Below are 25,724 nucleotides of genomic sequence, written 5' to 3'. Positions count from 1 at the left end.
TCAACCGCCACCCATCACTCGCAGGTACCAGATATCCCGAATGGTCCAACTCTCGGCCTGCACTGTTGCTCGTTGCTCAATCATTCTTCATTCTCATTCACCACTTCGCTTCTTGACATAAGCCGTCTTGGGTGCCCTTTATTATCTGCATTTGTTCAACGTTCAACTCCAATCCCACGCATCCTACACGAGGCGCCTACTCAGCTGCTGAGCCGCTGAGCAGAGGTGAACGGCCTCCAAGCCTATTCACGACCCACCCCTCCATCCCGCTCAAGCAACATGGAGGAGATTGTCCTTCCAGGTACGCCTCTTGGCCTCTTGCACATCCCATCAAGATATCGCTAACCACCCCTCAGACTTCGATGAGGACGACGACTACAGCCTCCCCTCCTTCCCCTCTAGGTCAGCCTTTGGACAAGGCACTGGCTCTCCCGAGTCGGACACCTCCTCCCGCAATGACTTCAACTCCTCTGATCACTCGGGCCTGCGGCCCTCCGGTGGCACCCTTCCCCGCTCAACTCTCCAGAGGAGCGCTCTGTCTCACTCAACTTCATCCTCCTATGCCGATCACGCAGCTGAACCCCCACGACTAGGCAAGTTCTCGAATGGTTCGTCCTCGTCGCTGGGCACCGTGCAGCCAGCGCTCGTGACCCCCGGACAATTGTCATCACCAGGTGCTGCGCTTCTCGCCTCAAGGAAGGGTTCTTTCGCCTCTCTCAAGAATATGCTCAAGCCAAACCAGCAGGGCTCAGTACCAGCTGTGCCACCCGTGCCCGCCATGGACCGGCAGGGTCGCTATCCTGCCCTCCAGAACCCATTCCGCTCGGATGCCGACCTCTCGGCCTCCCTGTCTGGGCGATCGCGCGCCAACACAAAGGCTTCGGTCTCGGCATCCCCGTCCTTCGTCATGCACCATGGTAGCAAGCAAAGCGTGGCGACGCTGCATTCGTCTCAGCGATCATACGGCGGACGATCAACAACATCCCAATCTTCCTCAAACTTCCGGGCCGAAGAGCACCCTGTGCCTGCCATGCCGAATATCCACAGTCGGTCAACCCCTTCTAGGGCGTCTCGAGCAGGACGAGGAGGCAGCGATACGAGCGTGCTTGCCGGTTTTGGACGGGGTGAAGACCCAGTAGCATTTGGAAAAACGCCGGCTGAAGAAGCTCTCAAGATTGTCTACCAGGCGTTTAGAGCGGCGGCTGATGGCAAGATTAAGAAGATCATGGCCAAGCCTGCGGTGAGTGGTGCGCCACAGAGCCAGCTTCTGACTTTAGAACTCCTTCATCGCCTTGACGTCCACTTTGGAAGCCGGCGCCGACGACGCGTTTGACGCATTAATTCTCTCAATTGCCAACTGCACAAGGCGGCATGCTCGGCGTGTGGTCGACCTCCTAGGCCTATGGGTGCGCAACCACATCGAAAGAGCACACTCCGGTGACGTGTACATCTCCCAGTCGATGGGGATGCGTATGGGCGTTGACGACGAGGCTACCGTCCTTGGAGCACGGAGAGTTTCGGCGGCGCGGTATATCTACTACCGGACGCTAATGGAGATTGTGCGCGTAGTTCCACGAGACCAGCTCGGCGACGACGTGGCTCTAAACCTCGAACATTCGGCATTCAGCGTGTTCCGCTCGGAACGGTCAGAGGACACGGTTCACCGGCGAGCGGTGTCAGGCGTGTTGGTTGACTTTCTGAGCGAACTGTCGAAGACTCGCTTCCTCACAGTGAGCGACAAATTTACCCGGGAACTTAGTGCGCTCGCTTCGGCTGGGGTAACAAAGGACACGGACGCCAAGGTTGAGCACATTCTTAAAGGAGCGCGGAAACTCATCCTCAGGGTCAGTGACTAACCAGAGACGAGACAGATGACTGACGCTGGCAGGTGTATCCTGAGAGCGAGCTCGAAATGGCGGCCGAGTTCATCGAGACGCTGTCCGGATTCTTCGCCAATGCTCATGGCGCCGCTCTCAAAATTGCGTACGCTGAAGCGTTTACTCATCTTCTTCACCCAGTCATCGAGACAGCAACAGCCGAGGTTAACCATCCCACTTGGGCAAGAGCAATCGCTGTGGTTCTTCAACGAGCACTATCTATGGCGGCGAAGCCTCGTTACTGGAGTGTCGCCTTTCCTTTGGTCATCGTAGCACTGGCAGTTTCGCCGCGCGAGGTGTTCATGGAACACTGGCAATGGTGCATCGACACCATCCAAGCGAAGACCAAGGTGAGCTGAACTTGGTTGACGTGGCTGACAGGCAGGATAGGAACATGCGGCTTATCGGAATGAACGCCTTTATCCTACTCCTTTGGGTTTACCTCAACCGTATCACTGAGAGCTCGACTTCGAGGCGAAAACGGCTGGAAGGTCTCCTTCAAGCATACTTCCCTCCACATTCCGGCCACCTTTTGCCAGTGGAGATGCCACTTGAGGCATTCGTCTCTGTCCTCCACTACGTTATGGCGCGCCAAACCAATTACGGCCAGGAGCTCATAGCGGACTTCTTGCGGGACAGCGTCCCCAACCGTCATCAAGACGGCTCGCCGCGAGACATTCTGCACCCCGACCGCGCCTACGTTGCGGTGCGAGCTGCGACCTTAACCCTTCGATGTCTCGGCAATGACACGCCGGTCCGGCTACCGTTAAGTGCCGACTTTACTCGCTTCGACTTCCCCAAGTACAAGCCTGCGCCTGACAACTCGCTTGACAATATCCCCGAGGCGCAGGAGTATATTCAGAAATGCGGGCCGCTGTCCTTGAACGTCCTTATGAGCTGTGACCGCATGGTCGGCCATATCCTCATCTCGAGCGACAATGTTAACGTCTCCGTCCATGCATCAAGCGCAGCCTGGGACTCGGTCGGTGACCAGGTAACCAGGAAACACGGCGATGTCTACGTGGGTTACCAAGCCCGACATGAGGCAAACTTCAGACTCCTCGCCGCTCTTCTCGAGCCTCTCCCTGCGCTACTGCCTACAGCTAAGGAGACACGACCACTTGTCGACATCCTCTGTCGCTCCACTTTCTCAGCATGTCCTACAACTTGCGAAGCAGCGGCCGAGACGATGCGTCGCGTGGCTGACGACCCCATCATGTGCGCCACTCTCGTGGCTACATATCGCCACTTCCTTTTCGAAACGGACCATGTCTTCAAGGGCGACTTTGTGGGTACAAGGCTACTCGAGTCGCAACTTGTGCGCGTCGTCAAGTTATGGCTTCAAATCCTGGAGAAACTCGCCGAGCAGCACCGCTCAAGCTCAGACGCAGACCCCATGGACCCTGCGTTTGTCGCGAAGGTCGAGGGATGCGGCCTCTTTCTCCTGTGCTCGACAAGCCTCAACCTTCGCAAGCTTGCCTACGGCGTCTTCTCGGCTGCTCGCGACCTCGGTGGGCTCGAGCGTGGCCCCTCAGCACCTTTCCGCATTAGTCGAGTCATGTTGGACGTCCCGACGAAAACGGCGTCGGTGCTTCAGATGTTTGAGCACGAGCTTGAGCCTGCAGACATTGTGGTGCTGCGTAAGCTGCCGGCCCTTACGCCCGCGGACAAGGCGCGACTGGAGTCGATCAAGGGCCGTAAGCTTATTCAGCTTGTGGCCGAGGGTGACAGCCCCAAAGACAGCGCTCTATGGGCTGCCCTCCTCCCCGTCTTTGTTGGGAAGGTCAACGACCAACTGCCCGATTCCGCCCTTGAGTTGCGCCTGCTGATAGGCGGCCTCGTGCCGAGATTACAGAGCCACGTCAGTCTGGTCGCATCAGCAGCAAGTAAGCCTTTGCGGGCTACACCCAATCGCGCGACTTCCGACCCCGGCCTCCTGGCAGAGCAGTGGCGGCTCTACCTCTCCGTTCTGTGCGGGACGATGAACCCAATGAAGAAAGTTCCACATCACTTAAAGGGTGCCGCCTCTCCCTCAGCGGTCATGACGACCACCGCACTTTTCGCATATCTTGTCCAGATACTCACTTGGGAAGACCGGCGCTTCCAGGACGCGGCGGTGTTTGCCATGGGCTCGATTCGTGCCCCCGCCTTGAAAGCACTTGCTGAGCAACTACTGACATTCGTCCGTCGGCTGGCCGACTCGTACAAATCAACTCCCTCGCGCCAAAGCCGCCCTCTCGGCCACAGCGGCATGTGGACGGCCGCTGCTCGAGTCTTCAGCTTCATTTCACCGCTTCTTCTCGACGGGCGCGCCAACTCCTCTGCCCACCTGGAGATCCTCTCGTCGTTCATAGGCTTCGTCAAGCTCACGCTGACTCTCCTCTCCGACCGGCGCGAAGATTATGACCTGCAAAACTTGCGACGCGAGTTCTGCATTGTCACTGACAAGCTGTCGACGGCCTTAGGCAAACTCGACTCAAGCGACCGCTTCTTGGGAGAGGAGGTGCGCGGAGCTATCTTCAAGTTGTGCGCCGACTGGTGTCTTCTAGGCAGCCGGCCCGACGTGGTCAAGGCCCGCGAGGGCAGCATTCTGCAAGCCGCTGCGGCCGCGTACGGTCCTGCTGGCTCGTCGCAAGAACGCGCGCAGTATCTTGACGACGTGCAGTCGAAGACCAAGCTTCTGTCCATCACATCCGCCGAGGCCATGGCGTCGCTCTGCTCCGGCAAGCTCATCTCAGCAGCCGACGCGACTCCTGCAGGCCAAGCCTCCGATCACATCGTCGAACCATTGACGGTGTTGCGGTGGATTCGCGGCCTATTCCAGCTGACTCCAACCAACTACCACGACACCGCCCGCAAGGCGCTCATGGCACTCATGAAGTACAACTGGGATGTCGAGCGGCTTGCCGACGAGGTGCTCCACCAATCCTTCGGCGAAGGGGAGCACTTCGCTCTCGAGGCGTCGTTCTTTGGCGTTGTCGCAGACATGGTCTGCGAAGGGACCATTGTCCTTCCGCCCGCTCAGCTGGCGTGTCTGTCGCTCTCCAAACTCGGCCACCCTGTCTCAGAGGTTCGGCAACGTGCCTTCCAGCTGGCAGAGTGGCTGTTTGATGATCCTGAGGATCACGCCTCGCTTTCGACTGTGCTCCCGTCCGTTGGTAGCGCGGCTCCCAACGTCTACCGCCAAGCACAGCTGGAGATGGCGACCCGCCTGGCCGCCATGTTCCCCGACCTTGCGATGCCCTTCCTCGAGGAATGCACCATCCGGCTTACCCAATTGGAGGCGCCTCGCCGACGGGCGACGCTGTTGATCCTGCCAGCATTCCTGAAGGTCTTGGTTTTGGGCTCGGACAGCAAGGCTGAGCCCAACGAGGTCGCCCAGGAGCACCAAGCCCTCTCCAACCTGGTGTATCTTGCTGTCCGTTTCTCAGATGACCACCTCGGAGACATTCGCGAGATTCTTCTCAGCTTCGCCGGCGGTCCGGGTCGCTCGCGCAACACCATGGCGCTCGTAAAGTTCTTGTTCGAGCAAGGTGCCAAACGAGCCAACCCTGACTTTATGGTGCACGCACAGCAGATCATGGCTTGCCTTGCTGATTCCCCGGCTGGGGACAGCATATTCGAGGAGATTTGTCAGTTTGTTCATCCCTCGGACATGGCGACAAGTGCCCAAGCCGACGTTCCACCAAGCCCGAGTGGCAGTACATTGGCCAATCTCGATGCTCTATTCGCGAGCACCTTGCGCACCAAGCCGTTATCGCAGGGACAAATGGCTCTGCTGCTTGCAGGAGAGCTGCTCCCTTCCCGTCTCGGCCACCCACTTCTCGTGAGCCGCCTGCCAGCTATGCTTCATGTCGCCTTTATTCACTGCGACGACCCCAACGCAACGATGCGTGAGGGCGCCCAGCGTGTGCTCTTCCAGGTTCTGCGGACGTGGATCAGCTCGCTGTCGAGATCCCATGTGCTCGAGCCTGCGGAGAGGGCGTCTGCATGGCAGGCCGCTGAGCTCAAGACAACAGCACTTGCCCGCCAAAGCCAAGACCTATTCTGGAAGGCAGACGACACTGGAAGCATGGACACATTCTCATATGCGCCGTCCCGCATGTCGACCCTTGTGGCCAAGGTGCTTGGTATACTTCAACAGGCACATCCACAGCTGCGCCAGCAGTGGGGATGTCTGGCCCTTGACTGGGCAACGTCGTGTACCGTTCGCCACCTAGCTTGCCGGTCGTTCCAAGTCTTCCGCATCCTTACTCCGGACATCAACGCACGCATGATGTCAGACATGCTCGCCAGGCTGTCTTCGACCATCGGAAGTCCTGCACCCGAGATTCAAACGTTTAACAACGAAGTATTGCGCACATTGGCTTGCATCGTGCAGTCGCTGTCGGCCGAGGATATGCGTAACTACCCGCAGATCTTCTGGTGCTTGACAGCGTGTCTAGGAACGCCATACGAGCCCGAATTCAACGAAGTCATTGAGCTCTTCTCGCACGTGTTGGACAAGACAAACTTGGCTGATCCTGCCGTTGTCTCGCACCTCGTTTCCTTCCGCCCTGCAGACTGGGTCGGTCCGCCGCCTCATCTACAGGCCCTGCTTCTGATCGGTCTGCGCTCCTCCAAGACGGATATGATGACCTTTGACCTTATACGTCGCCTCACGTCGGTTCCGGACGCGGAGCTCATCGACGAACCTGAGGTACGGCTGTTGCATGGGTTCGTGGCTGCGCTCCCATGGATGTTGCACTCGACTGACCTCGGCGAGCCTAACGAGGAGCTGGCAGGAATGGCATCCGACCTTGCCGCCATTGCCGAGGAACAGGGCAAGGCAGGCTTTGCGCGCCTTCTCACTTCCTTCGCCCACAACCGCTTCCGTTCCAAGGACGACTTCATCCGCCAGGCTGCCAAACTGCTTCTAGAGTACATTCACAGCCACGCGCTCGAGATTGTCACCCACCTCCTTGGCTTTGTTCTCAACCAGAACGACTGGATGAGGGACAAGGCGCTGCAGATGCTGGCGCTTGTGCTCGCCAACTCGGAAGTGGTCCCGCTTCTGGCCCCGTTCAACCGCGAGTTGGTGCGCCCTCTTCTGCGCCTCGTCTCCACCAAGCACGCCTCTCTTGCTCTCGATGTCCTGGACCTCCCACTCTTCACCGGCGGCGAGGTCTCCGAGCCGTGCGACGCTCTGTTCGGCCGTATTGAAACCTCAGGCTGGAGTGTGCCCAATGCCAAGGAGCGTTCCGAGGTGACACGGAGCAATGTGCTTGCCGTCTTCAACACGGTATCTGTCGAATCGCGCGCGGCGTCGGCACATTTCTCTGTCCTTCAGTTCTCCGATCTCGCGACTGGCCCGAACCACGCTCCCGGTTGGGGCGCGTCGCAGCAGTCGTTTGAAATGCCGTCCCCGCCCATGTCAGTGCCGGACAACGCGTCAATGGGCGACCTCGTCGGTGCACTGCACTCGCTCAATCAGTTCTTTGACGACGGCCTCGACTCGACGCCAAATGGCATCACAACGTCGCCCCTGGCGCGCCGCGCTGGCCGCCATCTGGGCCGCGTTAGCTCGACCGACTCCCTGCCCTTCAGCATGGGTGGTGTGCGTGCCGTCCTGGCACGCGGCGCAATGGTGCGGTCTGGAAGCACGAACGCGGTCGACGACAGCCAACTAGGCTATTCGCTTGACCAGTCTCTCCTGAAGAGCACTGACTCGTTCGCGTCCTCGACTGACGCCACTGCCGCGCGCCCCGGCTCAGCGGCCAGTGGGCAGTCTGGCCGCCGCTCGCCAGCTCGCCAACAGCCACAGCCTGGCGACGTGATCACATTCGGCCCCAGCGGCGCGACATTTCAGGGTGCCAATGGGCGTAGCCGCAATCTATACGTGCACAATGCGCACCAGCCGAGTTTCTCGTCCGAGAGTGAGTTTGGGGCGATCAGCGACAACCACTTCTCCCTCGAGGACGCCGACGACATGCTGGCGCAGCCGGCACGACCGTGGCAGGATGGCGACCGCAGTCGCACGCCGTCGCCGCGTGACAATGCCAACGTGTAAAAACTTGACTAGCAGACAACGACTAGCTTGACTCATAGTAACCCACTCCCTTCCTCTTCTCACAACCTCTACCCCGCCTCCCTGCCACCCTCCACATCATGTCCTCTATCCCACAGCATATAGTCTCTCATCTTGGGCCTCACAGTGTTCGTATCCGATGTATCCTGCATGCAACAAACAACGCCTTCGCCGTGGCGATCGACGACTTTACTCTACGGTTGCGCTAACATTAAGCCGTGGCGCGCTTTGCGTCCTCGGCGGCGACATCCAATGGCTCGCCCTTGGTGAATGCCTTTGAGCACTGTGCCATGGTGACAGATGCGCGCGAGATGGGGTCGGTGCGGTAGAAGTCGGTGATGGGCTTTGCGAGGGTGGCGCTGGACGGGGAGGGGGCGGATGCGTCGGCGAGCGCGGCGAGGCCGGCACGCAGCACGTCGTCCGAGGGCGCCTCGACCTCGTCGTAGCGCACGAGGGTGGGCGAGACGTCCCACATACGGTCGCGGAGGGTGAGGACGTCGTCGTACGGCAGCGGGCTGCCAAGGACCTCTGAGAGGGCGCGGATGATCTTCCAGTCCTCGCGCGCGGCGCCGGGCGGGGGCACGGCGGTGCGGCCCATCTGCGCGCGGCCCTCGGTGTTGACCCACGTCGTCGCCTTTTCCGTGTACGCCGCGCCGGGGAGACAGACGTCGGCGTACTGGGCGCCCACGTCGCCGTGGTGGCCCTGGTACACGACGAAGGCGTTCTCGGGGATCGAGGCGCCGGCGACGTCGTCTGCGTTCAGGAGGTACACGAACTTGGGGGTGGCCTTGGCGGCGGAGGGGGAGGGGGTGAAGCCCGCGTCGAGGGCGGCGGCGCGCGACGCCGCGCGCTGCAGCACCGAGAAGCCGTTCCACTCGGGCGTGATGAACTTGCCCTCGTTCGCGAGCACGTGCTTCGCCGCGGCCTTGAGGAGCGCCGCACCGTCCTTGCCCTCGACGGCTGCCGAGCCGATCACGATCAGAGGCTTCTTGGCCTCCTTCCACAGCTTGCCGAACTCGGACTCGGAGCCGTTCTCGAGGAACTTGGCCGCGTCCGCTGCGCTCTTGCCCAGGCTCTCGTAGCCGAACGTGGAGTCAAAGTCCTCGCCGATGACGGCGAAGTTGTGGCGGCGCTGGAGCCACGATGCGCGGAACCGAGTGTTGATGATGGCGGCCTCGTGGCGGGGGTTGGTGCCGATCAGGAGAACGGCGTCAGCGTCCGCGACGTTGGCAATGCCGGTGTTAAAGAGGTAGTTGGAGCGGATGGCCTCGCCGGTGACGGGAACGTCCGAGCCGGAAGCGGTGTCGACGGTGGTGTTCTCCGAGCCGAGGCGGTTGATCAGGTCCTTGAGGGCCACGAGCGACTCGGTGTCGGCGAGCGCACCAGCGACAGCCTTAATCTCGTCACCCTTGGCGCCGGTCTTCTCGAGGCCCATGCGGATCGTCTCGAGCGCGTGCTCCCAGGTGGCGGGGACGAAGCGGTCGCCTTCACGAACAAGAGGGGTGGTGAGGCGCTGGTAACGCAGGCCGTCGTATGCGTAGCGGGTCTTGTCGTTGATCCACTCCTCGTTGACGTCGTCGTTGATCTTGGGCTGGATACGCATGACCTGGACACCGCGCGAGTCGACGCGGATGTTGGAACCCACAGCGTCAAGCACGTCGATGCTCTCCGTCTTCTTCAGCTCCCATGGGCGGGCCTGGAACTCGTACGGCTTGCTGGTGAGCGCACCGACGGGGCACAGGTCGATAATGTTGCCCGACATCTCCGAGTTGAGCGTCTTCTCAATGTACATGCCGATCTGGAGGTCGTTTCCACGTCCCGAGGTGCCGAGGTCCTCGACACCGGCGACGTCGTTGGCGAAACGCACGCAACGCGTGCACTGAATGCAGCGGTTCATGCTCGTCTTGACGATGGGCCCAAAGTTCTTGTTCTCGACGGCACGCTTGCCGGCGATCTCGTGGAAGCGGGTCCGGTCCGAGCCGTAGCGCATGCTCTGGTCCTGCAGGTCACACTCGCCGCCCTGGTCGCAGATGGGGCAGTCGAGGGGGTGGTTGGACAGGAGGAACTCCATGACACCCTCGCGCGCCTTGTGCACGCGCTCCGTGTTCGTGAACACCTTCTGGCCGGGCATGGCGGGCTGGGCACACGACGCAATCGGTTTGGGTGCCCGCTCGACGTCGACGAGACACATGCGGCAGTTGCCCGCAATCGCCAGGCGGTCGTGGTAGCAGAAACGGGGGACGTTGGCGCCGGCTGCCTCGCACGCCTGGATGAGCGCCGAGCCCGCAGGCACGGTCACCTCCTTGCCATCGACGGTGAGGGTGATGTCGGGCGCCTGGCGCCGGGCAGTGGAGGACGAGAAGAGGCGGCCTGGAGTTAGTGTTGCGACGGGGGAGAGAGGGGGGGGGGGGCGGGCGCGGAGGAAGGGGTGAGAGAGCGAGCGCGATAACTTGCGGCCGAGATGGGAGTGGGAGAGCAAGGGAGGGGAGGGAGGGGAGGGAGGGGAGGGGTGGCAGACGACGCGAAGAGCAGTGCAGATGTGCGCGCGCACAACTGCTGCTGTACGAGCGCGCGCGCGGAGACCAGACGTCACTCGCGATGGCTGTCGAGATGTGTCGAGGTGGGCGAACGAGTCGAGATGGGAGGGTGCCGAGGAGAAGGGGGGAGGGGAAGACATACCCGAGGCGGGTCCGCGGGCGATGTGGCGGTTAGCCGCGAGCCGACGGAGCATGGTGATGGAGAGAGTGCGCTCGATGAGTGGATGCTCTGAGACGACGACGAGAGCAGTGGCTCGGAGCGGCGGGGTGCGCAGGGCGGGCGAGGGCTACGGTGAAGGGCCAACCACGGACCGCGGGAAACCAACCATCTTCGCTCAAGTCTATAACGCCGATCAGAGTGGCACTTGGTGTGTCATTACGAGGGCATTAGGAAGTGCACTTCCATTAGAAAGCGCACATGGCCCCGCGACGGCCAATGGCGTTGCCGGTATGACATCGTGACGATTATAATGCATAGTGTACAAGTACAGACACACAGACATGTGGCAGCGCTCAGCGCGTAGTGATACAGACAGTGTCGCCCGGGCGGGACTGGTGGGGTTACAGAACCCCGAGGGTGCAGAGCCGCGCCATCATGTCGCGCTGGTAGACGAGCGTGTCGACGAGCAGCGCGTCCTCGAACGCCTTCTCGCACGCGTGGGCGCCGGCACGCTCGCGCTCCGAGCTCTCGATTTTGCCGCGCAGCGCATGCGCGAAGCCAGCCGAGAAAATCTGTCCGTGGCGGCGCGTGCGTTTGTCGGGCTTGGCGTTGGCGTCGGCACGGGGGTCGGGAGAAGCACGGCAGTCGTACGGCTCCGGTCGCTCGGGGGACTCGGTGTCGAGCGTGACTGCGAGCGCGAGGGGCGCGGCGGAAACGGGGATGCGCTTGGCCTGGGGTGCGGGGGCGGGCTGCGTCGCCGCCTCACGGAATATCTGCTCGAGGTGGCGCGGCGCCCACTCGTACCCGACCGGCGGGGGGGAGGTTTCGGTAACAAAGTCCGGGATGTCCAGATAAGGCCGTTTGCGCCGGAGGTTGGGGAGCGAGGGGAGATGGCGGATGTTGAGGAACGACGGGGGGGTGAGGATGTTGGTCGAGGCCGGAGAGCTCGGCGACGTGGGCGAGCGGCGGCCGAGCCTCCGAGGGGGGGTTGTGCGCTGCTCGGGGGTCTTAGGAGACGGGGCGGACACGGGGGGCGGGTGGAAGAACGTCGAGACTCGCAGGGTGGGTGTAGGTGTGACGACTGTGGCACGCTTGGGCGGCTTGGTGGTCTTGGCCGCCTTGGGGGGCGGGGCAATTGTGGCGGTTTGGATATTCGCCAACTGGGGCGCGTCGACCGACCGGGACCTGAACATGCGGGGCAGTCCCAGAGGACGCTTGCGCTCAGCCCGAGGCTGGGAGGGGGGACAAATGACATCCCAGTTCACAAGGGGGGTTGGGCGAGCTCCCGTCCACACACCCGTGTTGGGGGTGATGGAGGCGGCGAAGGGGTGACCGGGTGGGAGACTGTGGGACATGGCCGGAGCAGAGGATAGAGTAGGTGCAGCTAGGGTAGAAGGTAGGTAGAGATGGATGGGTAGGCTACAGTCGGTGGAGAACGAGCAGCATGTCGTCCGCGTTCTGCTCTTTATGTATGCAGGCGACGACCGCGGGCGAGTGGATAGTGTTGTTTGGTGGATTGGGCGGTGAACTCTGTGTGAGGGCGAGGAGATGTATGTCTCACGCGTGCACCGCGATGAACAATGTGTGATGCCATTTCGTGCTGGGGGGGGGGGGGGGGGGGGCTGGGAGGACTGGGAGGACTGGGAGGACTGGGAGGACTGGGAGGACTGGAGGGATGCTCAGCGTCGGAGTCGAGTCGAGTCGTGAGCTAGGTGCACGAACCGAGGCAGCTGATCAATTCATGTCGCAGACGCCGAGGGATGGGCGTGAGACCACTAGCTATGGTGCGAGAGGGACTCGGGACATGACGCGACCAGGCGAGAAGCCGTATGTAAGGGGGTGCGGAGTGATGTGCGTCGCGCGATGAACAACGGTTGAAGCTGGGCCGAGGTGTGGGGGGGAGGCGGGGGAGAGTGAGTGGACGGTGAAGCTGGCGACACACGGGTGACTGGCGAGGAGTGCCGACGAGGTGAAGAGATGGGGTATTAGGCTGGCACTAAGGCTGAGACGCGACAGAGTCCAGTGAATGGAGGGTGATGTCTGCCTGTGTATTCATTGTGATTTAGCGGGTGATGAGTGTACGGGCGGAAGTGAATCGGGCACTAGTCCAATTGCGAAAGGGCTGGTCAAGTGAGTAGGACGTGAATGCATTTGAGCAAGACGGCGTGAGACGGGGCGAGACGAGGCAAGACAAGCAGGAGTTATTGGTATAATGAGGCGATAATCTGGATCGAGCTGCAAGAGTCATGGCATGTCTGTGCTTTGTTCTCAAGCAAGTCAGTTGTAGATCAGTAAATCAGCTGCGCGATCGGGGCCAGGAATGAGATCTCGCACCGTCTCAGCCAAATCGTCTAGATCATGAGACCGCGAGGTCATCTGCATGCAGGCACGTGGCTGTGAGCTGGTCTGGCAATCGCACACGGCTTGCCTACTTGGGGCCTACTTGTGCAGCGCGTTCAGCCCGCGGAAGACAAGCAGCGCAAACAGCGCCGACGCTGCGTATATTTTTGTGCGGTCTTCGAACGACATGATCGTCAAGAAGGGGTAGGGGAAGTGGCCGTTGATGGACGCGCAGTGTTCCACCCACACGACGTATGCGGTGCTGAACGTTGCGGCGACGGCGAAGGCGACCCACGTCGACATGGGGGGGCGGTACTTGCGCTCGAGGAAGAAGAAGTCTGGTGTGAGCGGGAAACTGGGGAGCAGCCGCGGCGAAATGGGGCGTGGCTGGCTATGAGTGAGAAAGCTGGATGGGCTGCAGCTGGTTGACGGACCGAGCCGTGCAAAGGGCCAAGGCGATTGAGGTGAAGAGATCGATGTGATGACCTGCCCCGTCGAAGAAGCTGAGATGCGCCTATGCGTTCACCGACTCACCAATAATGAGCGACACAGCAGGGACAGCATGCAGCCCCAAGTCCATCCACAGCGGGAGGAAGACGAGGGGCGCGTCGGCGCTCGCAGCTGTGATGTCGGCGTCGGGCGCCGCCGCAAGGTCGGGCGGGAGCATGAGCTGCGGCGCGAGGATGATCAGCGGCCACTAGTGTTAGCGACGTTTTTTCCCGCACCGCCCCATCCTCACGTATATAGCACTGATGGTGATCTCAACGGGCATGGCCGCGAGCGCGAACAGGCGCTTGGCGCCATGCAACGCCGGAAAGGGCATGAGGTCGTGCACGGCGCTGAGACCCATGGCAACCGTGGCCGTGATCATCCCGCACACGGTCAGGAACTGGAGGTCGCCGCCGTACTCGGCCTCGATGGCTTTGCCGATCACGCTCGCGATGGACAAGTAGCTGTGGAGCATGTATGCGACGACGGCGGTGTGGAATGCGAAGCGCGCGGCGGTGCCTGCTGCCGAGGGGGGGGCGTGGGCGTGGGTCATGGCGGTGGGCGGGGAGCGTGGGCTGGCTGCAGGCTGGAGCGAGCGAGAGCGAGAGCAAGCGAGAGCAAGCAAAAGCACGAGAGCAAGGAGAACAAGGAGAACAGTCGCGTCGTGAGGAATGGAGTCACACGAGCGAGCGATGAGTTTGTTGATGACGCACGAGGCAGATGCCGGTCGCCGGCCGCCGGCCCGTGGTGGCGTTGTGGCGGGCATGGCCGATCATCAACCCCCGTGCCTGTTCTCAACGCGATCTGACGAGATACCCAGCCATCGGCGTCTGGAATAATCGTGCGAGCCATGCATCGGGCCATACTCGTTGGTGTTGGCCTTGACAGAGGCAGAGGCCCAGTGCAGGTCAAGCACGCAGAACATGCTTTCCCATCGCGATCAAACGTGCCATCTATTTCCAGCTCCTCGTAGTGAGGACACAGGAGAAGCGCGAGATGGCATCACATTCGTAATGCCGCCTCGTACGAGGCGGGTGGGCCGATGGTAGGCAGCCGCGCAGCCGCTTCCTACTTAACTCATGGAGATATCGTCGCACCGCAGCACCAGAAGAACATCATGGTTATTGACAAGTGAGTGCCACGCTTCTGTTCGGGCGAAGCGTCGCTCCACTTGCACGCTGGCTCCGAGTTCGAACTCGCCGCATCGCGTCGCTGACTCCAGCCGCGCCCTCCCCGTCCCCGGCGGATACAATGCGTCGTACGAGCTCCTCCTCCTCGTCTTCGTGCAAGCCATGTTGAGCGGCACGCGCCTCAGCACCATGTCCCTCGGGTACGGCGACAACTCGAGCCCGCGGCAAGAGCTCGTGCGCCTAGCCCAAGACGTCGCCGAGGGCAAGGGAAGCGCGGCCGTCCTCGCCAAGCTCCAGCGCCGGCAGGCAGCGCACTACAACTGCATCGAGGGGCTGGGTATCTTCTGTGCTGCGGTGGTGAGTGCGTGCCGTTTCTTGGCCTGTCGGGCACCGTATCCCACCACGCCTAACACTAGGTCGCCGGAAACACCGCCGGTCTCGAGGCATGGTACATGAACACGATCGTGTGCTTGTACGTCCTCCTCCGTACGGTCTACGTCGTGCTGTACGTCAAGACGACAGGGCGCTGGAGCATCCTCCGCTCCGCCACGTGGATCATGTGCAATGCCTGCTGGATCGTGACCGTCTTCCGGGCCGGGCACGCGATGAACGAGGCGCGCCGGGGATAGTCCAGTGGGCGTATGTGTTGGGTGTGAGTTCGGCGGGCAGCTCGCATCGCAAGATCAGAAGAAGTCAATAGCCCGATGCAGAAGTGGCGCAGATAAGATTGGCCCGGAGAACCGGATCCGCTAAGTGATGCCTGATCGGAAGATGGAAGATGGCATGGCGCAAGGGAGCATTGTCATGCCCCATGCATCGGATCACGGATCACGGATCCACAACCAGCCGCGTAGCCGCTGGCCCGTGCAATGCCGCACCGCGATCACACACGGCTCGAGTCACCGCGTACGCGCAACAACGCGTCCCGTCGCGCGCGTCTGTGCGCCCACCCCGACGCGCGATGCAAAGATACATGTAGGTGTCTACTTGCGGTGCTTGAGGCCCGCGGCCGAGCCAAAACTCGACGCAGGCGAGTGCCCGTTGGTGAACCCGTTCGTGTGTGCGTGTCCGTTCGTGTACCCGTTACCGTTTGGGGTGGCGCGCCCGCTGGCCACCCCGTTCGCAAATCCAGCGATGCTCGACGCGTCGCTCTCGTCCCCGTCGACAGAAATCTCGTCCTCCTCCTCCGAGTCCGAGCGCACGTCCTCGGCTCCCTTGCCGGTCACGACGCGCACGGCAACCATGATGGCCATGTAGAACCACATGGTGCACAGCACCAAGAGGATGCTGAGGAGCGCCACGAAGCCGTAGTAGATCGGCTTGGTGAGGTAGATGCCCTCCTCGGGCGCCCACTTGAAAGGGATGTACTTTGGTGCCTCGACATACGCAGACCGGATGACGAGGAAGAGCCCGACCTGGCGCGTCACGATCCACGTAAGAAGGAAGACGACGAACGTAACGTCGCATGCCTGACGCAAGTCCATGTATCGGAGGAGCTTGGCTAGCTGGTCGTCAGCGCTGTACCGTTTGGTCCAGGCCCAGTGCGAGGCAGCGCGGAGAGGCGAATAACCTCTCGCCCCCACATCCGCATGTGCCACTGTCCTCGCCTCCTCGCACAACAAACACCACTCACAGGCAGGAAAATGTCGGCCGTGTCCATGATGACATGGACAATGACGCCGACGCGTGTGTAATTTGCCGCGTATGAGCCGACAATGAGGGCGATCGTGAGGAAGTGATGCCCGAACATTTGCCAGTAGTCTTTGCGGCGCTTCTCCGTGTTGATGGCGTAAACCTGGTGGAACCACCAGCCGAGCTGGGCGAGATAGTACCATTTGGTGAGGTAAGGGAGAGGCGTGTATGGGTATGTGCCCCAGACCTGCTCGGGGCTGAGCGCATTTGGGATACGGCGGAGAATGATCTGGTGGTGGTCAGCGGAGGAGTTCAATTTGACCGGGCAACGGCAAATGTCGGATCCGTGTGATCGACGGAGCCGCGGCGATCACGCCAAGACAGCTCCGTGATGGTGATGGCCGACGCAAAGGAGAGAGAAAAGGTAGACTCACCACGCCCAGCGTGAAGAAGACTCCACAGTACAACATCCCCCAGGCCTGCTCGGCAAAGCGTGCAACGTTGTGCTGCCGCCGTTTGGCAGCTAACCGCTGCTCGTGCCGGAGGAGGGCGCCCTTTGCTCCCTTGGGAAGTTTCTCTTCTGGGATGACAGCGTCTGCGAGCGGCGCGAGGATGTGGTTCATGCAGACGTGCCGAAGAAATGTCCATACGACGGCGCAGGACGTGGCGAAGAGCAAGTCGTCGCGCCCTTTGCCGTATAGCCCGCCGCCGACGGGGTAGGAGAGGGAGACGAAGCGGCGTAGTTGTGGGGGAAGGGAGGAGGCGGAGAGGGCGGACATGGTGGGCAGGGGATGGGAGGTGAAGATGTGAACGGCGGGGAGGCGGGAGGCGGGAGCGGAGGAGGGGAGGAGGGGAGGGCGGAGGGGTGAGGGGGGGGGGGCGGAGCTTGCGGAGGAGAGGGCCTTGTTTTGGGCGACGGTGAGAGGAGGCCGCCCCTGTTCAGGTGGCGGTGGATTAGCGGGGCCGTCTAGCGTCTATTGTTGAGAAGAGGGGAGATGATGGGGAGGGAGGATGTGGTGATGACAAGAGCAAGTTTTCGCGGCGAGATGGAGGAGGAGTGAGGAGGAGAGAAGACTTTGGTTATGAGGAATATGAGGAGGAAGGCAACACAGTGGGGGCTGTAATCCTCAAATATCCTCTCCCTCCGTCGCGACACGACACGTCCCGCCCGCCTTGCTCCCGACCCAGGACAAGGCTTCCACGCGACTGGCACTGCATCCCTCGCTATCATACGCGTCTTGTTCGTTGACCCAATGCCTGGGCTCGATCTAGCAATGAGAGTGGGTGCATTACTGTCGTGCTGGCAGCTGGCAGCTCGCAGCCCCAGGAGAGAGAGAGAGAGATCGGGCTAGCCGCGCCGGAATCACGCCAATGAGTGAGGCACGTTTCAGGCACCACTTGTTCCGCGACTCATTACTACGGCATTTCATCGCCATTAGAAAGTGTAATCAGTCCACGTTATTAACATTACCATCCCCCAAAATTGGCAGGCTCCCCATGTATCAGGTCGAGTTACCTAATCTCACGTTGCTCCCAATGACACGCTGATTTACGCAATCCCACGCGACACAACATCCACTCAGAGGGAGGGCCGAATAGAAGAACGATATGATGTCCACAACCACAAAGTCACCCTCGTCCTCGTCCTCGTCCTCGTCCTCGTCCATCGTCCATCGTTCACCCTCGTACTCGTCCCCCGTCGTCCCCGCCCTAATCCTCCCCCATCCACGCCACCATGGCGTACGCGACCCCCTCCCCCACCCTCTTCGTCGGCAACCTTGCCACAAAGACCAAAAAGCCCGAACTCCGGTCACAGCTCTACGCCCTCTTCACCCCCTACGGCAGAGTGTGCGTCTCGCACATCCCGCATAACTGACCCCAGGATCGATGTCGTGGCCAAAAAGCACGACGGCGGACGCGGCCAAGCGTTCATCGTGTATGACGAGGTCGCGAGCGCCACCGCTGCGCTGCGCGCCCTCTCCGGCGAGCAGTTCTACGAGCGCGCGTTGGTGAGTCACGCGGACGGGTTTCGCCCACGTCTTCATTTCGCGAGGAAGGGTTGATGGACGAGGGACGAGGGAATAGGGATGAAGGACCGGTAAGCTGACACCAGAACATCACGTACGCGCGCACGGCGTCACATGCTACCCTCGCGCTGGATGATCCTACCTTTAGCAAGGAGGCGATTGCGATCAAGGCTGCGCGGGGAGTGTTGGACTCGGCCCGGGGCGAGTATGAGCAGCTTGCCAACGAGAAGCGGCCGCTGGATGAAGGCGAGGAGCTCCGGACAGCTAAGCGTGCCAAGATCGAGGACGACGACGATATGGAGATTGAGATGGAGGACGATGAGGATGGTGAGTGCGGCGTGGGGATACGCGACCGGAAGCACGGCATCTGAAGAAATCAGCATATCATCCACCCTATCCACCACCACATCACGCCCGCTGACCCCAGTCACCGGCGAGGGCATCGCCGTCGTGTGCACAAATCTTCCCGCAGAGTGCAATGAGGACATTATGGGCGCCCTCTTCTCCCAGTATCCTGGGTTTACACGCGCGGTTGTCTTTTCTGGACCAGTGCCGTCGTCGCACCCCCCACCGAACACAGGCGCAAAGTCGTTCCGAGCACTGTTTGGGTCGCGCGCAGAGGCCGAGGCCGCAGTGGCTCCGTTGAATGGCTACTTGATGCAGCCAGGGTGGGAAATGGCAGTCTCGATTCAGGCCTAGCGCGTTCCAGTTTAGACGACTGTAGACGGTCAGATGGTCAACTCTCTCTCCTACTCAGACCTACTCAGACTCTAGATTCATGCATCAGTGTATTTTCGTGTACCACTACGTGTGTACACTGCTCTAACTGTCTTCGTTATGCGTGTTCAGTAATTATGAATCTATTCCCTCTATCGCGGCGCACGGCTGGCCCCACGCATGGTGCGAGGAGCGCGCTCGCCGCCCTGCGGACCACCGGTGCTGCTACCCGGGCCGCCCTCACGTTCGTGACCCAATCCACTCAGCGCCATCATTCCCGAGTCGAGGAGCTCGGCGAAGCGGCGGAACTGCATCACATTCTGGCCTTACTCGTCAGCCCTCCTTGTACAGCACGCACGGTGCTTGTCCTCTTCAGTTTTAATCTTGTTGATCGACGCGACGAGCTTGTTCCGGGTAGCCTCGTTAGAGTTGAAGAGGGCGTGTGTGACATTGATAGACATAGTCATGCTACAATGGTCAGAGTGACAAGCGGGGCCACCTTCCTCGCGTGAAGAATCTGATCATGGAAGCCTGCTAGGTCAAATGGCCTCAGGCGGACATCACACTCACGACGAATCTGCTCCTTCTGCTCGTCCTGCAGGCGGTCCCAGGTGTCATTGGGCAGGTTGATAAACTCGAAGGGGATCACCTGATGTCAATTGAAGGCATCAACATTACTGACGTCCTCGGTGGGGTCAAAGCTTTCAGTCATTTCGGTGAAGTCATCGATTTCGTCTGTCAGCGAGGTGCTGACCTCCTCCGGGAAGTACGATTTGTCCTGGATGTCCTCATACTTGCGCTTCAAGGTTCCCGTGAAGTGAGGGCGACTGTCCGCACTCTGGTTCGGAGGGCGGAACGCAGGGGGCGGGGGTGGGGGCGGTGACTGGTAGCCAGTCTGTTGCAGGAGCTCTGACGTAGCGGCGAGGGATGCTCCATCGGCTCCATCACCCTGGTTACTACGGCGGGGTGTGCGAGGCATCTCGGAGTTGACAGGTGTACGCGGCGCGTGGAGTTCCTCGCCATCGGGGTGTGGGTGTTTAGAGCGCGGGGTCTGGGCGAGCTGAGTGACGGGGAAGGCGCCGTTCTCCTTGTCGTCATCCGAATTGAGTAGCTGTGAGGCCATGTGCGACAGCTGCTCAAAGTCGATGTTGTCAAAGTCGTCTTCGTGGGACTGGCTGCGGTCCAGGCTGTCCGTCGGAGGTGGGCACATGTTGATAGGTGAAGGGAGGGAAGGTGAGGCCAGAAGCTGGGGAGTAGGAGGATGGGACCAGATGTGGGGGAGAGGAGAGGAGCAATGTCAGTAGAATGGCGGTGATGAGAATGAGAGGCGCCGAGCGCGTTGCGGGGAGAGATGCGATGACGAAGAGGCCGGGAAAGACGAGAGAGAGCAGGCGGAGAGATGAGAGCAATGTCAAGATGGATCAGAAGCGAATCAGTGATAGTAGGCAGGGAGGAGGAAGGTAGACGAGGTGAGTCAACCGCCCGCCCATGATGCCACCGTGGCCATCCCCTTTCCACCTCCACAACCAACGTCCCCAGCACACGCTCTGCTCCACATCCTCCAACTCGTTACACGGTAGTCATAACAGCCTAGTCGATGAGATACTTGCGCTTGAAGAACGACCGCAGGTGGATGAGCTGCCATGCTCCGAGCGCGACAATGCCGACCGTGATAAAAATCGAGAACCACTTGACGCGGTCATTTGTGCTTTCTGTTCCGTCAGTCTAGCCTTGCTCGAAGACGCACCGTTGGTGTCGCGCATCTTCATCTCGCGGCGTTGGAGGTAACCCAGCTCGTCGACGATCTCTCGCACGACCGCCTCGAGCTTGCGCATCTCAACCTCCATCAATGACAACGACTCGTGGTTTGCGATCGCGCTAAAAGGTCAGCAATGTCAAAGTGGGAGGCTCACTTGTAGTCAACGGCCTCGGCACCGATGTCAATGTCGAGATCGACGGCGCGCGCGTTCTTGCCCTGGGTGTCTCCGACGATCAGGTTGGAGAAGCACACGCCGAGGTCGGCCTCGTCGTGCGTCGTGAACGCCACACGGGTCTCGCCATTCAAGTCCTGTTGTTAGCTGCGCCAAACTGAAAAGCTCACCTTCTTGGTCTGGTAGATTCGCCCATGCTCAGAACCGTCCACAATGCTCATGTCGACGCGCATTCCGGGGGAGGGCTGGACAATCGCCGTTACCACCACCAGGGTGTCTGCGGGTGCAAAGTTCCAAACGCTGTGGTTAGCAAGGGCTTGCCTTGTAGCATTTGGCACAACTCACCAGTCTGAGATGTCAAAAGCAAGAGAGCACGGGGGGAAGAGGCGGCGTCAGCACATCGACCAACAGATACGACGAAGAGGGAGCTCACTGTGTTCACCACCGCCGCCGGCGATCAAGTCAAACTTGACTGCATGGACTGGTGTGAGAAGGGCGACTAGCGCGATGACAAGCGCGAAGACGGCGGAGCGGACCGTCATTGCGGCGAGATGGTGCAAGGGTGAAGGGTGGAGGGCAAAAGGGAACCGCTGGAAATGCGGAGGAGGAATGGAGGATGAAGTGAACCGCGCGCAGCGCGTTTGCGAGGACGTTGGCCGTTAAAAGTCGTTGCGAGTGCCGATGAGGAGCGTGGAGATGTAGATGCGATGGATGACAATGTCGGAGTTGTGGAGAGGGCGAGAGATGACTTGGGATGGTATTCTGTTGGCCACGTAGTGTCGCGTGTCATTCACCCAGCAGTGCTCTCTCGATCTCCCAGGCACCGCCAGAAGTGGAGGCCGCCGTCGATCCTCCACCATTTCCAATTAGGCGTGGCGCGCATGCGATGGTCGCGTGGTCATTGGGGTGAATAGGCCTGCGGTTTCAGTCGGCTGTTTCGGATCGCCCAAGGCATTTGACGTGCTCGATATCCATCCATTTCGAGTCGTCCAGTCTCAACGGCAATCCCGACTTTATTGTCTTCTACTTCTCCCTCTCACCCCCATCGCTCGACTCCGCTCGATCCCCCTCGTCTCGCCACGACGCTCCGCAAGTGTCATTGCGCCATCGTGCTACACAAAACGGCCACATTTATGGCCTCGAGGCGACTCACTTCCCTTCTCCCCACTCACTTGTTCCGCACCCCGTCGTCCTTCCCATCGCGCACTCTAATCGCCACAATGTCCACCTCGGCATCCACCTCGATGCCCAAGTGGTACAAGCCTGAGCCCTCTGTTGAAGATCCCGTCCTTCGTGTCTTCAACTCACTCACCCGCTCCAAGGACGTCTTCGTCCCCTCCCGCGGCCGCCAGGTGGACTGGTACAACTGCGGCCCGACCGTGTACGATGCCACCCACATGGGCCATGCGCGGTGAGAATTCTAGTGCTCAGCCCAAGCTGACGACAAGCAATTACCTCACCCAGGACATTGTCCGCCGCATCCTGCAGGACTACTTCAACTACGATGTCAACTTTGTCATGAACATTACCGACATTGACGACAAGGTGCGACTCTGCGCACACGCCTCTCGCACCCGCTGACGCCAGATCATTATGCGCGCACGTGAGGGATATCTTCTCGCCCAGACCATCGAGCAGAACTCCAAGGTCACCCCCGAGCTGATCAAGGAGGCGCGCGAGGCGTTCGCACAGTACCTTCCCAAGCTTGTGAAAAACCTTCCCTCGCCAGTCGAGAGTGGCAGCGACGATGCTCTAACGCAGTTTGGCGCTATCGAGAAGAAGGCCGCAGGGGACGCCGCCTTTGTCGCCGCTGGAACCGAGAAAGAGGAGAAGTTCGCGCTCTACATCACGTCGCTGGGCAAGGCGCGCGATGCCATTGTCGCCGCTGAGAAGGGGCAGGGGTCGACCAAGGACCTTGTAGAAGGCACGGCCGACGTGCTTGGTCCCTACCTTGGCGCGACCAAGGGCGCGTCGATTCCGAATCTCGTCGAGGTGTCGCGCGCCCTCGCATCAAAATGGGAGAAGGAGTTCTTCAAGGACATGAAGCGCCTGCGGGTGCTGCCACCTGACCTGGTCACCCGTGTCTCCGAATACGTGCCAGAGATTGTCACTTTCATCCAGAAGATCATCGACAACGGCTTCGCGTACGAGTCAGAAGGGAACGTGTGGTTCAACGTCGACAAGTTTGAGGGCGCCGAGGGTGACGGGTTCCGCCATGAGTACGCCAAGCTCCAGCCGTCGTCCAAGGGCAACCGCAAGCTGCTTGACGAGGGGGAGGGTGCGCTCACAGGCTCGCACGGGAAGAAGTCGTCAGCCGACTTTGCGCTTTGGAAGGCGTACAAGCCCGGAGAACCAGCGTGGCCGTCGCCGTGGGGCGAGGGCCGACCCGGCTGGCACATCGAGTGCTCGGTGATGGCATCGGCTGTGCTCGGCGACGGCATGGACATCCACTCCGGTGGTGTCGACCTCATGTTCCCGCACCACGACAACGAGCTGGCCCAGTCTGAGGCCGCGCTTGGCTGCAGGCAGTGGGTCAACTATTTCCTGCACACGGGGCATTTGCACATTGAGGGTCTGAAGATGTCCAAGTCGCTCAAGAACTTCATCTCCATCGACGAGGCGCTGAGGGATTACAGCGCGCGCCAGCTGCGACTGGCGTTCATGCTCCAGACATGGAACTCGCGCATGGACTTCAGGCGAGACCTCGTGTCAGACGTTAAGACCAAGGAGGAGTCGTTTGACAAGTTCTTTGCCAACGTCAAGGCCCGTATCTCTGAAACTGCGGCCCGTGTTGGCGACGGCGATGACTCGGACGGCAAGCACCACTTTGACGAGCTGGAGAAGAATCTCTTTGCTGACTACCACAAGGCGCAGCACGACTTCCGTGTTGCGCTTTGTGACTCGTTCAACACGGCCCAGGCGCTGAATGTGCTTCTTGACCTTGTGGGCGCGGTCAACATCTATTTCCGCGCCCGCGGCGCCGACTACAACATTCAGCCTGTCCGCACCATTGCGCAGTGGATCACGCGCATGCTCAACATGTTCGGGTTGGGTGAGGGGCCTGCTGTGGCCTCGGCCGGCGCGATCGGGTGGGGCAAGGAGGGAGACTCTGGCGCCGGGGCCGACCTCGAGGCTCAGCTGGACAAGTACATCCGGGCTATCGCGTCGTTCCGTGACGACGTGCGCCGCCTCGCGATCCAGGGCGACGCGGCGCTCTCAAAGGACATTCTGAGCCTGTGTGACACGTTCCGTGACAATGACCTCGTCGAGCTTGGCGTCCAGCTCGAGGACGGGCAGGGCAAGGACGGCGCTGCGCTGTACAAACTCGTGGACCCCGCTGTGCTGCGCGCTGCGCGTGAGGAGAAGGCTAAGGCTGCGGCGGACAAGGTGGCCAAGAAGGAGGCGGCGCGCAAGGCCGAGGAGGCCAAGCGGCTGGCACAGCTGGAGAAGGGCCGCGTTGCACCGGCAGACATGTTCAAGCCGCCCAACGTGCCCGAGGGCACGTGGACGAAGTGGGACGACGCCGGCGTGCCGACGCACGACGGGCAGGGGGTTGAGGTGTCCAAGGGCCAGAGCAAGAAGTTCGCCAAGGAGCGCAAGGTGCAGGAGAAGCTGCACGAGGCGTTCAAGACGTCGCAGCGGGGGGCTTAGATAGATGCATGGTAGTCATCATGTCACATCACGTTGCTCGATGCTTGTATGTGCCGGTCACATGTCGCTCTGGGCGCATTAGCTCCGCTGATAATAGCCGATTAGACCCCGGACCTGGGTTTTTCCGGAGATCGGCTCTTCGGACTTTGCCCCTGGACTTTTTCCAGACAACGAGTACTCTCGATTTCTCAACTCTCTCTTCTATCATCTTCCAATCCACCATTAGCACCATGCTCGCCCGCTCCGCCGCCTCCAGCCTCCGCGCCGCCGTCGCGCGCCCCGCGCCCCGTGCCGCGCGCGCCGCCCTCGCCGTCCGCTTCAACTCGACCGAGGCTGCGAAGGAGGAGCCCAAGGAGGACGAGAACACGAAGAAGATCGCCGAGCTCGAGGCCAAGGTCAAGGAGCAGGAGGTGCGTGGGCCAGCGTGCAGTTCGAGACACTCGCCAGCTTCTCTACCCCTTGGTTGGAAACGCTAACAGACAGAAGGAGATGCAGTACCTCCGTGCCGACTACCAGACCATGTCGCGCCGGGTGCAGGAGGAGCGGGCGAAGGCGACCGACTTTGCGATTGCCAAGTTTGCGCGCGAGCTCGTGGGCACGACGCACGTGCTGGGGACAGCGCTCAAGCACACGCCGAAGCCGATCGAGAAGGGCAGCGCGCTCGCGAACCTGCATGACGGCGTGGAGCTGACACGCAAGAATCTGCTGCAGACGCTCGCGCACAACGGGATCACGCCGATGGGCGAGCTGGTCGGCACGCCGTTCGACCCGAACTCGCACGAGGCGATTTTCCAGGTGCCTGCGGCGGTTGCGCCGAAGAAGAGCGACGGGAGCGAGCGCGGGCCCGGCGAGATTATCGAGGTCCAGAAGGAGGGGTGGATGATCAAGGAGCGCGTGCTCGTGCCCGCCCAGGTCGGCGTCGTGCAGATGGAGTAAGAGCCGGCACTGGTGTCGGCCCCAAAGACAGGGCTTAGAAGGACATAAGTGAGCGGAGGGAGGCTGCCGCCGCTGGGCGCGGCCAGGGCGGACCAGGCGGAGCATGTACACCAGTAATACCAGTACTGTACTACGACCTTTTGCATGCAGCACCACTTCTCAGCAGTACTATTCGAGGCGGCGGCGTATTGAGCACGCTCTCGCGCTTTCTACTGGCACGGGTCTGCGGG

General features: G+C 60.9%; 11 protein-coding genes across 11 annotated transcripts; 6 read left to right on the top strand and 5 right to left on the bottom strand.

The window, feature by feature from the left end:
* Nucleotides 1-279: 279 nt before the first annotated feature.
* COLE_01582 (uncharacterized protein) lies at nt 280-7,926 on the top strand (the record flags this gene model as incomplete). Its single annotated transcript, XM_018419495.2, has 5 exons — nt 280-301; nt 357-1,240; nt 1,278-1,844; nt 1,889-2,227; nt 2,263-7,926. The coding sequence occupies 5 exons, from the start codon at nt 280-282 to the stop codon at nt 7,924-7,926; spliced, it is 7,476 nt and encodes a 2,491-aa protein (XP_018277387.1).
* A 229-nt stretch (nt 7,927-8,155) lies between these two features.
* COLE_01581 (uncharacterized protein) lies at nt 8,156-10,621 on the bottom strand (the record flags this gene model as incomplete). The annotated part of the gene is made up of 1 exon (XM_018423683.2): nt 8,156-10,621. The coding sequence occupies one exon, from the start codon at nt 10,619-10,621 to the stop codon at nt 8,156-8,158; it is 2,466 nt and encodes an 821-aa protein (XP_018277386.2).
* A 361-nt stretch (nt 10,622-10,982) lies between these two features.
* On the top strand, nt 10,983-12,014 carry COLE_01580 (uncharacterized protein; the record flags this gene model as incomplete). Its single annotated transcript, XM_018426234.2, has 1 exon — nt 10,983-12,014. One exon carries the CDS (start codon nt 10,983-10,985, stop codon nt 12,012-12,014), a length of 1,032 nt encoding a protein of 343 aa, XP_018275901.2.
* Nucleotides 12,015-13,080: 1,066 nt separating this feature from the next.
* Nucleotides 13,081-14,023, bottom strand: COLE_01579 (uncharacterized protein; the record flags this gene model as incomplete). Its single annotated transcript, XM_018420993.2, has 3 exons — nt 13,081-13,319; nt 13,516-13,678; nt 13,721-14,023. The coding sequence occupies 3 exons, from the start codon at nt 14,021-14,023 to the stop codon at nt 13,081-13,083; spliced, it is 705 nt and encodes a 234-aa protein (XP_018275902.1).
* A 739-nt stretch (nt 14,024-14,762) lies between these two features.
* On the top strand, nt 14,763-15,229 carry COLE_01578 (uncharacterized protein; the record flags this gene model as incomplete). The annotated part of the gene is made up of 2 exons (XM_018425578.2): nt 14,763-14,957; nt 15,017-15,229. 2 exons carry the CDS (start codon nt 14,763-14,765, stop codon nt 15,227-15,229), a joined length of 408 nt encoding a protein of 135 aa, XP_018275903.2.
* A 354-nt stretch (nt 15,230-15,583) lies between these two features.
* Nucleotides 15,584-17,011, bottom strand: COLE_01577 (uncharacterized protein; the record flags this gene model as incomplete). The annotated part of the gene is made up of 3 exons (XM_018419848.2): nt 15,584-16,105; nt 16,234-16,521; nt 16,667-17,011. 3 exons carry the CDS (start codon nt 17,009-17,011, stop codon nt 15,584-15,586), a joined length of 1,155 nt encoding a protein of 384 aa, XP_018275904.1.
* Nucleotides 17,012-17,967: 956 nt separating this feature from the next.
* COLE_01576 (uncharacterized protein) lies at nt 17,968-18,958 on the top strand (the record flags this gene model as incomplete). The annotated part of the gene is made up of 4 exons (XM_018424296.2): nt 17,968-18,080; nt 18,115-18,241; nt 18,346-18,586; nt 18,687-18,958. The coding sequence occupies 4 exons, from the start codon at nt 17,968-17,970 to the stop codon at nt 18,956-18,958; spliced, it is 753 nt and encodes a 250-aa protein (XP_018275905.1).
* Nucleotides 18,959-19,439: 481 nt separating this feature from the next.
* COLE_01575 (uncharacterized protein) lies at nt 19,440-20,186 on the bottom strand (the record flags this gene model as incomplete). The annotated part of the gene is made up of 2 exons (XM_018419849.2): nt 19,440-19,625; nt 19,659-20,186. The coding sequence occupies 2 exons, from the start codon at nt 20,184-20,186 to the stop codon at nt 19,440-19,442; spliced, it is 714 nt and encodes a 237-aa protein (XP_018275906.1).
* A 380-nt stretch (nt 20,187-20,566) lies between these two features.
* On the bottom strand, nt 20,567-21,449 carry COLE_01574 (uncharacterized protein; the record flags this gene model as incomplete). Its single annotated transcript, XM_018424297.2, has 5 exons — nt 20,567-20,688; nt 20,724-20,854; nt 20,890-21,044; nt 21,078-21,211; nt 21,341-21,449. The coding sequence occupies 5 exons, from the start codon at nt 21,447-21,449 to the stop codon at nt 20,567-20,569; spliced, it is 651 nt and encodes a 216-aa protein (XP_018275907.1).
* Nucleotides 21,450-22,127: 678 nt separating this feature from the next.
* COLE_01573 (uncharacterized protein) lies at nt 22,128-24,558 on the top strand (the record flags this gene model as incomplete). Its single annotated transcript, XM_018424298.2, has 3 exons — nt 22,128-22,318; nt 22,356-22,452; nt 22,495-24,558. 3 exons carry the CDS (start codon nt 22,128-22,130, stop codon nt 24,556-24,558), a joined length of 2,352 nt encoding a protein of 783 aa, XP_018275908.1.
* A 230-nt stretch (nt 24,559-24,788) lies between these two features.
* COLE_01572 (uncharacterized protein) lies at nt 24,789-25,494 on the top strand (the record flags this gene model as incomplete). Its single annotated transcript, XM_018420994.2, has 2 exons — nt 24,789-24,968; nt 25,042-25,494. 2 exons carry the CDS (start codon nt 24,789-24,791, stop codon nt 25,492-25,494), a joined length of 633 nt encoding a protein of 210 aa, XP_018275909.1.
* Nucleotides 25,495-25,724: the final 230 nt, after the last annotated feature.

This window comes from Cutaneotrichosporon oleaginosum, assembly GCF_008065305.1.
Source record: "Cutaneotrichosporon oleaginosum strain ATCC 20508 chromosome Unknown ATCC20508_contig01, whole genome shotgun sequence".
In the NCBI taxonomy this organism is placed as follows: domain Eukaryota; kingdom Fungi; phylum Basidiomycota; class Tremellomycetes; order Trichosporonales; family Trichosporonaceae; genus Cutaneotrichosporon; species Cutaneotrichosporon oleaginosum.
The sequence above is the reverse complement of the archived record's forward strand: the minus strand, read 5'-3'. Positions and strand labels throughout refer to the sequence as shown.